This window comes from Seriola dumerili, unplaced genomic scaffold, assembly GCF_002260705.1.
Source record: "Seriola dumerili isolate Sdu_G_001 unplaced genomic scaffold, Sdu_1.0 BDQW01000533.1, whole genome shotgun sequence".
In the NCBI taxonomy this organism is placed as follows: domain Eukaryota; kingdom Metazoa; phylum Chordata; class Actinopteri; order Carangiformes; family Carangidae; genus Seriola; species Seriola dumerili.
Genome location: NW_019174788.1, coordinates 575,769 through 587,285, shown reverse-complemented (window position 1 = coordinate 587,285; position 11,517 = coordinate 575,769). Strand labels below are relative to the sequence as shown.

General features: G+C 32.2%; 1 protein-coding gene across 1 annotated transcript; it reads left to right on the top strand.

Moving 5' to 3' along the window:
- Nucleotides 1-7,522: 7,522 nt before the first annotated feature.
- yrdc (yrdC N6-threonylcarbamoyltransferase domain containing) lies at nucleotides 7,523-11,389 on the top strand. The gene is made up of 6 exons (XM_022764315.1): nucleotides 7,523-7,771; nucleotides 8,132-8,327; nucleotides 9,208-9,322; nucleotides 9,435-9,554; nucleotides 9,674-9,804; nucleotides 10,486-11,389. The coding sequence occupies exons 1-6, from the start codon at nucleotides 7,600-7,602 to the stop codon at nucleotides 10,550-10,552; spliced, it is 801 nt and encodes a 266-aa protein (XP_022620036.1). The 5' UTR covers nucleotides 7,523-7,599; the 3' UTR covers nucleotides 10,553-11,389.
- Nucleotides 11,390-11,517: the final 128 nt, after the last annotated feature.

Below are 11,517 nucleotides of genomic sequence, written 5' to 3'. Positions count from 1 at the left end.
AGTAAGGAATAAACACATCATAGTATAGTANTATTAAGGCATAAAAATATAAAAAAATATCACAGTATAGTAAGGCATAAAATGTAATAAAGATGTCATAGTATAGTATGGCATAAAATGTAATAAAAACGTCATGGTATAGTAAGGAATAAACACATCATAGTATAGTATGGCATAAAATGTCAAAAAAACATCATATTGTATTAAGATATAAAAACATCATCCTATAGTAAGGCATAAAAATGTCAAAAAACGACATAGTATAGTAAGCCATAAAATGGCATAAATACGTCATAGTACATTAAGGCATAAAAACGTCAAAAAAGGTCATAGTATAGTAAGTCATAAAAACGCCAAAAAAGGTCATAGTATAGTATGTCATAATATGTCATGAATACGTTATAGTATAGTAAGGCATGAAATGGCAAAAATGGTCATAGTATAGTAAGGCATAAAATGTCATAAAAACGTCATAGTATAGTAAGGCATAAAAACATCAAAAAACGTCATAGTATAGTAAGGCATAAAAACGTCATCCTATAGTAAGGCATAAAATTTCACAAATACGTCATAGTATAGCAAGGCATAAAATGTCAAAAAACATCATGTTATAGTAAGGCATAAAAACGTCAAAAAGGGTCATAGTATAGTATGGCATAAAATGTCATAAAAACGTCATAGTATAGTAAGGCATAAAAACATCAAAAAACGTCATAGTATAGTAAGGCATAAAAACGTCATCCTATAGTAAGGCATAAAATTTCAAAAAAATGTCATAGTATAGCACGGCATAAAATGTCAAAAAACATCATATTATAGTAAGGCATAAAAACGTCATCCTATAGTAAGGCATAAAATTTCAAAAAAATGTCATAGTATAGCAAGGCATAAAATGTCAAAAACATCATATTATAGTAAGGTATAAAAATGTCAAAAAAGGTCACAGTATAGTGAGTCATAAAAACGCCAAAAAAGGTCATAGTATAGTATGGCATAAAATGTCATAAAAACGTCATAGTATAGTAAGGCATAAAATGTCATAAAAACGTCATAGTATAGTAAGGCATAAAATGTCATAAAAACGTCATAGTATAGTAAGGCATAAAATGTCATAAAAACGTCATAGTATAGTAAGGCATAAAATGTCATAAAAACGTCATAGTATAGTAAGGCATAAAATGTCATAAAAACGTCATAGTATAGTAAGGCATAAAATGTCATAAAAACGTCATAGTATAGTAAGGCATAAAATGTCATAAAAACGTCATAGTATAGTAAGGCATAAAATGTCATAAAAACGTCATAGTATAGTAAGGCATAAAATGTCATAAAAACGTCATAGTATAGTAAGGCATAAAATGTCATAAAAACGTCATAGTATAGTAAGGCATAAAATGTCATAAAAACGTCATAGTATAGTAAGGCATAAAATGTCATAAAAACGTCATAGTATAGTAAGGCATAAAATGTCATAAAAACGTCATAGTATAGTAAGGCATAAAATGTCATAAAAACGTCATAGTATAGTAAGGCATAAAATGTCATAAAAACGTCATAGTATAGTAAGGCATAAAATGTCATAAAAACGTCATAGTATAGTAAGGCATAAAATGTCATAAAAACGTCATAGTATAGTAAGGCATAAAATGTCATAAAAACGTCATAGTATAGTAAGGCATAAAATGTCATAAAAACGTCATAGTATAGTAAGGCATAAAATGTCATAAAAACGTCATAGTATAGTAAGGCATAAAATGTCATAAAAACGTCATAGTATAGTAAGGCATAAAATGTCATAAAAACGTCATAGTATAGTAAGGCATAAAATGTCATAAAAACGTCATAGTATAGTAAGGCATAAAATGTCATAAAAACGTCATAGTATAGTAAGGCATAAAATGTCATAAAAACGTCATAGTATAGTAAGGCATAAAATGTCATAAAAACGTCATAGTATAGTAAGGCATAAAATGTCATAAAAACGTCATAGTATAGTAAGGCATAAAATGTCATAAAAACGTCATAGTATAGTAAGGCATAAAATGTCATAAAAACGTCATAGTATAGTAAGGCATAAAATGTCATAAAAACGTCATAGTATAGTAAGGCATAAAATGTCATAAAAACGTCATAGTATAGTAAGGCATAAAATGTCATAAAAACGTCATAGTATAGTAAGGCATAAAATGTCATAAAAACGTCATAGTATAGTAAGGCATAAAATGTCATAAAAACGTCATAGTATAGTAAGGCATAAAATGTCATAAAAACGTCATAGTATAGTAAGGCATAAAATGTCATAAAAACGTCATAGTATAGTAAGGCATAAAATGTCATAAAAACGTCATAGTATAGTAAGGCATAAAATGTCATAAAAACGTCATAGTATAGTAAGGCATAAAATGTCATAAAAACGTCATAGTATAGTAAGGCATAAAATGTCATAAAAACGTCATAGTATAGTAAGGCATAAAATGTCATAAAAACGTCATAGTATAGTAAGGCATAAAATGTCATAAAAACGTCATAGTATAGTAAGGCATAAAATGTCATAAAAACGTCATAGTATAGTAAGGCATAAAATGTCATAAAAACGTCATAGTATAGTAAGGCATAAAATGTCATAAAAACGTCATAGTATAGTAAGGCATAAAATGTCATAAAAACGTCATAGTATAGTAAGGCATAAAATGTCATAAAAACGTCATAGTATAGTAAGGCATAAAATGTCATAAAAACGTCATAGTATAGTAAGGCATAAAATGTCATAAAAACGTCATAGTATAGTAAGGCATAAAATGTCATAAAAACGTCATAGTATAGTAAGGCATAAAATGTCATAAAAACGTCATAGTATAGTAAGGCATAAAATGTCATAAAAACGTCATAGTATAGTAAGGCATAAAATGTCATAAAAACGTCATAGTATAGTAAGGCATAAAATGTCATAAAAACGTCATAGTATAGTAAGGCATAAAATGTCATAAAAACGTCATAGTATAGTAAGGCATAAAATGTCATAAAAACGTCATAGTATAGTAAGGCATAAAATGTCATAAAAACGTCATAGTATAGTAAGGCATAAAATGTCATAAAAACGTCATAGTATAGTAAGGCATAAAATGTCATAAAAACGTCATAGTATAGTAAGGCATAAAATGTCATAAAAACGTCATAGTATAGTAAGGCATAAAATGTCATAAAAACGTCATAGTATAGTAAGGCATAAAATGTCATAAAAACGTCATAGTATAGTAAGGAATAAACACATCATAGTATAGTAAGGCATAAAATGTGAAAAAAAACATCATATTGTATTAAGGCATAAAAACATCATCCTATAGTAAGGCATAAAAATGTCAAAAAACGACATAGTATAGTAAGGCATAAAATGGCATAAATACGTCATAGTACATTAAGGCATAAAAACGCCAAAAAAGGTCATAGTATAGTAAGTCATAAAAACGCCAAAAAAGGTCATAGTATAGTATGGCATAAAATGCCAAAAAAGGTCATAGTATAGTATGGCATAAAATGTCATAAAAACGTCATATTATAGTAAGGGATAAAATGTGATAAAAAAGTCATAGTATAGCAAGGCATAAAATGTCAAAAAATATCATAGTATAGTAAGGCATAAAAATGTCAATAAAACGTCATAGTATATTAAGGCATAAAAATATTAAAAAATATCACAGTATAGTAAGGCATAAAATGTAATAAAGATGTCATAGTATAGTATGGCATAAAATGTAATAAAAACGTCATAGTATAGTAAGGAATAAACACATCATAGTATAGTAAGGCATAAAATGTGAAAAAAAACATCATATTGTATTAAGGCATAAAAACATCATCCTATAGTAAGGCATAAAAATGTCAAAAAACGACATAGTATAGTAAGGCATAAAATGGCATAAATACGTCATAGTACATTAAGGCATAAAAACGCCAAAAAAGGTCATAGTATAGTAAGTCATAAAAACGCAAAAAAAGGTCATCGTATAGTATGTCATAAAATGTCATAAACACGTCATAGTATAGAAAGGCATAAAAACGTCAAAAAACGTCATATTATAGTTAGTCATAAAAACGTCAAAAAAGGTCATAGTATAGTATGACATAAAATGCCAAAAGAGGTCATAGTATAGTAAGGCATAAAATGCAATAAAAAGGTCACAGTATAGTAAGGCATAAATTGTAATAAAAACGTCATAGTGTAATAAGGCATAAAAACTTCAAAAAACGTCATACTATAGTATGGCATAAAATGTCATAAATAAGTCATAGTATAGTAAGTCATAAAAACGTCAAAAAACGTCATAGTATATTAAGTCATAAAAACGCCAAAAAAGGTCATAGTATAGTATGTCATAAAATGTCATAAATACGTCATAGTATAGAAAGGCATAAAAACGTCAAAAAACGTCATAGTATAGTATGGCATAAAATGCCAAAAAAGGTCATAGTATAGTAAGGCATAAAATGTCATAAAAACATCATAGTATAGTGAAGCATAAAATGACATAATAACGTCATAGTATAGTAAGGCATAAAATGTCAAAAAAACGTCATAGTATAGTAAGGTACAAAAACATCATAGTATAGTGAAGCATAAAATGTCATTAAAACGTCATAGTATAATAAGGCATAAAAACGTCAAAAAACGTCATAGTATAGTATGGCATAAAATGTCATAATAACGTCATAGTATAGTAAGGCATAAAATGTCAAAAAAACGTCATAGTATATTAAGGCATAAAAACGTATTCCTATAGTAAGGCACAAAATGTCATAAAAATGTCATATTATAATAAGGCATGAATTGTCCAAAAAATGTCATAGTATAGTATGGAATAAAAACATCATACTATAGTAAGGCATAAAATATCATAAAAAGGTCATAGAATAGTAAGGCATAATAACATCATAGTATTGTAAGGCATATAAACATCAAAAAACATCATAGTATAGTAAGGTACAAAAACATCATAGTGTAGTGAAGCATAAAATGTCATTAAAACGTCATAGTATAATAAGGCATAAAAACCTCAAAAAACGTCATAGTATAGTATGGCATAAAATGTCATAATAACGTCATAGTATAGTAAGGCATAAAATGTCAAAAAAACATCATAGTATAGTGAAGCATAAAATGTCATAAAAATGTCATAGTATAGTAAGGCATAAAATGTCAAAAAAAACGTCATAGTATAATAAGGCATAAAAACGTCAAAAAACGTCATAGTATAGTATGGCATAAAATGTCAAAAAAACGTCATAGTATAGTAAGGCATAAAATGTCAAAAAAACGTCATAGTATATTAAGGCATAAAAACGTATTCCTATAGTAAGGCACAAAATGTCATAAAAATGTCATATTATAATAAGGCATGAATTGTCCAAAAAATGTCATAGTATAGTATGGAATAAAAACATCATACTATAGTAAGGCATAAAATATCATAAAAAGGTCATAGAATAGTAAGGCATAATAACATCATAGTATTGTAAGGCATATAAACATCAAAAAACGTCATAGTATAGTAAGGTACAAAAACATCATAGTATAGTGAAGCATAAAATGTCATTAAAACGTCATAGTATAATAAGGCATAAAAACGTCAAAAAACGTCATAGTATAGTATGGCATAAAATGTCATAATAACGTCATAGTATAGTAAGGCATAAAATGTCAAAAAAACGTCATAGTATAGTAAGGTACAAAAACATCATAGTATAGTGAAGCATAAAATGTCATTAAAACGTCATAGTATAATAAGGCATAAAAACGTCAAAAAACGTCATAGTATAGTATGGCATAAAATGTCATAAAAACGTCATATTATAATAAGGCATGAATTGTCCAAAAAAATTTCATAGTATAGTATGGAATAAAAACATCATACTATAGTAAGGCATAAAATATCATAAAAAGGTCATAGAATAGTAAGGCATAATAACATCATAGTATTGTAAGGCATAAAATGTTATAAAAACGTCATAGTATAGTATGGCATAAAAACATCATAGTATGGTGAAGCATAGTCTCACCATACTATTGTGAGGCATAAAATGTCATAAAAACGTCATAGTATAGTAAGGCATAAAATGTCAAAAAAAGTCATAGTATAGTAAGGCATAAACACATCATAGTATAGTGAAGTATAAAATATCATAAAAACGTCAAAGTACAGTAAGGCATAAAATGCCATAAGAACATTAGTGTATATGGGAAGGATATGAGAAATTCATAGAATAGTAAGTCATAAAAATGTCATAATATAACAAGTCATAAAATGTCATAAAAACGTCATAATATAGTAAGGCATAAAAACATCAAAAAACATCACAGTTTATAGTAAGGCATAAACACGTCATATGCATAAAATGTAATAAAAATGTGATAGCATAGTAATGCATAAAATGTCAAAAAACATCATAGTATAGTCACACATAAAAATTTCAAAAAACTTCCTAGTGTAGTGAGACAGAAAATATTAGTGGGGACACTTCCCTACTGTCCATATGCATAAGCATGGGTATAATTCATGAGTTGAATGTCAACTGAATTCTGTCATTAACATTAAACATATTAATGTTGAGTTTTTATTTTTTTGACTGTTCAACCCTGAAAATGTAACCAGTTTAAGTAGTTATCAAGGTGGTTAATTAATATATTTTACTGTATGTATTATATTATTGTTATATTATTCCTTTTTTTTGGGCATAGGAATAAGAAATATAAATTCTTAAAAAGGCTTGGATTCTCCTTTAAATACTCAATGCATGATTATGATATAATTTCATCCTCAAAGCATGTGGTGCAGAAAAATAACAGGTTAAAACACATTAAACTCATTATAGAAGCCCATTGGGGGATCTCAATCAAATGAGCATGTAAACATAAAAATCGTAATGTAATTTTCCACATGTATTTGTTCTAGGATTACACTGGACTTGACTTGCTGGATATGAGAAAAGCAGGAAAAGCAGTCAGCACGTTCCATTTCAAAGTATTTAATCTTTTGATTGCAGTCCGTCAGGTTGTAGTAGTTACAGCTGAGTGGTTAATTAGACTAGTTAGTGTAGTATTTCTACAAATAAAAGAAAGTGCACATACAGGTCAAATTCCATCATATGATTTTGAATAAACAACAACAATGAACAATTCACAAACGTCAACATACATTTGCACTTAGCACAAGTACGACAATGAAATTAGGTTATACCCCCTAAGCTGACATTTTTCATTATACAACGTGAGGAACTGCAGAAGAATTGTAATTCATGCACGGACACTTAATTTATTTATTTTTCAAATTTTCTTTATGAGACAGTTTCACATATATTCATTTATGGACTACATGTTAAATTGTCAAATGAATTGAATTTGTTTTTCTGGGGGTTTTTTTGTAATTAAGTTTCTTATCTAATGGTGTTTTTTCATTTTAAGGAAAATGTCCCTGATATTGCCCTTTAAGAAACGTATCGTCATAGTTTGGGGGCGTAACCCGGAAGACTTTTCAGTGATGTCATCTGGCGACAACATGTTCCTCTGCTGTGAATCGAAAAGTCCGTGGTTGTAGCTTTGGTTTTATGAAGTCAGTTTGTAACATCGCTGTTGAATTACTCAAATCAAGAGGAGCTCACAGATCCGCCGCGGCTTGTCGAGTCGGAGCAGAAATGTGCAAAGAGCTCAAGACCAAAGTGCTGCGTTTACTGCCGCCGACCTCCAACGGGCCGACTGTTAACCAGGAGGGCCAAACAGGTGAGCTGAAGTACACGTGGGTTGCTGTAGACTTGTTTGTTTTCCAAACAGGTGAATGTCTCCGAGAGGTTTCAGCGGCTGAAGACAGATTGACATAAGGTGTTTGTCAGTAAACGTCACAGTGTGTTGCATCAGACTCCTGATTTTCCTGTTGTCAATGATATGGACCTTCCCCGGTTTGTTTTTAAAAGGTGAAATCCTTTCTGTGATTGTGAAAACATCAGTTCCTGCAGCTTAGGAAAAGATTTTACTCTATGTGCTCCCCTCATTCCTTGAGACGTTTTTGCCCTGTGTTTTGTTGTCATTGGAGCCTTTGCTGTGGATGATGCCCCATTGACCCTCCCTGTTTTTGAACTGCAGATGGTGCTGAAATCCTGCGTTGCACGGTGAAGGCCCTGAAGGAGGGCCATGTTGTTGCTGTGCCCACAGACACAATCTATGGCCTGGCATGTCTGGCCCAAAACTCTGAAGCCATCAGAAAAACCTACAACATCAAAGGTCGAAATGGACACAAACCACTGGCCATCTGTGTAGGAGAAGTCCAGGATATCTATAAGTAAGTTTCTGCTGTTTTACCATTAGAATGAGAGGAAGACTGATTTGGGCCCATTTTGTTGTTTGGCGGAGCGCGAACAGTGGTATTTCTAAGAGTTACAGTTTTAATGCAGACTTCTTTGCAATTTAAAACATCAGTGGCAACTTGTAACTGTAACTTGTGTTAGTGTCAGTCCCTCAGAAGTGTGATGATTTCTTTCTAGACCTACTATTTTGCACACACAATATTTTACTCATACACAGCGGAGTCACACGTAGCAGAGGCAGAGATAACATCTCCACACCAACAAGGCACGGTTTACATTTCAAGCAACAAGCACACCTGCTATAACAGAAATACCCCTTTATTCATAACTTAATTTGCTTGATAGATACATCACTAAATCAGAAGACACATGGCAGACTGATGGAAAAAACTGAGCATCATCACTCTGGACTGAATTTGGGTTGCAACTAACAATTAGTTTCATTATTGATGAATGTGATTAAGATTGTTTTTCAGTTAATTTCTTGGTTTATAAGTGGTTGTTTCAGTCCAAAACCCAAGGATTTCCAGTTAATCACATAACAAAAAGAAAAGCAGCAAATCGTCATAAATGAGAAGCTGGAGCAGGGAGCATGTTTGATATTTTTGCTAGAAATATAAAATGATTATTGGTTATCAGAACAGTTTGCTTTTCTTTTCATTGACAAACCCACACACTGATTAATCATTTAACAATTTCAGCTCAAGGCTAAATATAGAACATCTTTAGACTGACAATGCTTTGAACAGTGTAATACCATCTGAAATTGAATTTCACAGCTCACAATTTACAGCATCACTGGCTTTAAAAGTACAGCTCAACTTGAACTTGGCTTGTTTTTGTTCACATGGTCAGGTACTGCAAGGTGAAGGTGAAGAAAGAGCTGTTAGGTGACCTGCTGCCTGGTCCCGTCACCCTGGTGTTTGAAAGGTCTGAAACACTGAACACAGATCTCAACCCCTTTACCTCAGTAAGTTCACTCCTTTTAGGAGACATTACTGAAAATAAAACACCAAATGATTCCAAGTGATTTGTTAATAAATGTCAATCATCTGTTGTTTTCATGTCCTTGTGTCCCTCAGCTTGTAGGTGTACGTATCCCAGACCATGCCTTCATGAGGCGCCTTTGCCAGATGTGTGGGGAGCCACTGGCGCTTACCAGCGCCAACATCAGCTCATACACCAGCACTGTGAAAGTACATGTAAGTGGAAAAATGTTTCCCAACATCTTAATTAATGTAAGAATGATGTTTCTCTTTGTTTTCTTGCTTCTTTATCTTTAATGCTGCTGTTTGTTTTGTTTGTTTTTTTTATTCTGAAGGAGTTCCAAGAACTCTGGCCTAACCTAGCAGTAGTGGTGGATGGCGGACCAATAGGAGACCAGAGCCGTGCAGGATCAACGGTGGTCGACTTATCCCAATTTGGTAAATACAACATCATCAGGCCAGGCTGGTAAGTTCATGCTGTTACTGGGACCAGTTGGCTTTCATCTCCTGCAGTTACAAATCTCTAAATTATTTAAATGATAATTTTGTGATAAAACTATTTAAATTGAGGTAAATTGACTGGCTGGCATGTAATGTGACCTGTTCCTGTTTACTTAACAACTCTGGAAGAAAATATATGCACCAAAATCGAGCACAGGCTAATTTCTTAGAAAGCTCCACCTGCATTGTGCACCTGCCAGTGTTTTGGTTTACTGCTGTGCTTTCTACTGAGGCAACAGTGTCATGACAACATACTCCACCACTGGGAGGATGAGCCAGCTGCAGCACCTGCTATGATTATGAGTCTCCTGGAAGCTAGTAAACAAAATGTGAGCAAGCCTGTGCAGATAGAATATTTAAATACTGACCACAGAAAGTAATCAGGGGTGTTTTGCATTAATTAGTGAACTAAAACACTGCTGCAGTCTACTACACACAGACGTATTTGCGATGCTCTTCCACAATCTTACCACACTGTCACCACAAAGAGGGACAATGGTGATAAAATGCCATATGGAGTCAAGTTGACTGTATTGTGTTTAAATTCTACTTTGTGACTGAACTTCACCTCCCGCCAACCTTCCCACACTTAACCTGAAGGAGACTTGGTACATTAATTGAGAAATGACTGTAATTCTGTTTTCAGTGCCCTCTCTTCTACGGTTGATGTGCTGGAGCGCAAATATGGACTGTCAGAGGACTCGGGAAAATGACCTTTGAACTCTCCACACTCCGCAACACACGCTGAGACGCACAAATAGCTTTGACCTTGGGGCTTGGTCAGAAAAGATGAATCCTTTTGATGTTCACACAGAAGAATTTAGTGTTTCTCAGGAAAGACTAAACATCAGGAACAACTCAGGTCTTAAACCACTGGTATTGTTCTGGCTGCTGCTTTAAGGTCTGATGTTACTTTTTTCTTTTGATGAACATATTTTCTGCCTTACTTTTTTGTCTACTATCCTGGGATTATGTGGGATTTTAAACTGAGTGTCATAATTGTCTAACATTTGTCTAACAACACAGTATAGTTTTTTTTTTTTTTTTTTGCAATTATGAACAAAAAACTTTTTTGAATTTTCAAAGCAGTGTGGTTTAACTAAGAATACAGTGGTTTCAGTTAATGTTTTGACATACTATTTTGATAAGGGTTATGCGTCATAGGCCCCCCATATAAGACCTGAATCAATCTTTCTGATAACATAAAAGGATAGGAGTTCTGTGGGAATTGCATTGACTATGCATGAAATTTTTATGAGTTCAGAACAGTTTTTATTAAATTATGAATCCCCTGTATTTATTTTGTCAGTTTGAACTGTGTGAGGCTTGTACTACAGTTGGTCCCCAGCTTCAGTTACAATAACTCTGTTTTATATTGTAGCTTAAACTACATGTACAAGTTAGAAGATACTGTAATACTTAAGAGTCATGTTCACTCACACACAGACCAAGTGGATGCATACTATGAAATACTGATCTGATGTAAACTTGTTTTGATGGAATGTATAAGCTTGGCACAGCCACAATAAAAGGTGTTTTTTTTTTTTCAGTATCGCTCTTCATTATGAATATGAGGCCATTTGACACATGCTTTCGGTATTTTTAGGTGTCTGGATTACTCATTAATTATTAATTGCATGTGAAATCAAGACTCAGATTGTGTTTAAAAAAAAAAAAT

Excerpts from the sequence above, each read along its gene's own strand:
- yrdc (XM_022764315.1), top strand. The coding sequence starts at position 7,600 with ATGAAGTCAGTTTGTAACATCGCTGTTGAATTACTCAAATCAAGAGGA. Across the intron at positions 7,772-8,131 it reads TAACCAGGAGGGCCAAACAG|ATGGTGCTGAAATCCTGCGT; the intron begins GTGAGCTGAAGT and ends TTTGAACTGCAG. Across the intron at positions 8,328-9,207 it reads GAAGTCCAGGATATCTATAA|GTACTGCAAGGTGAAGGTGA; the intron begins GTAAGTTTCTGC and ends TCACATGGTCAG.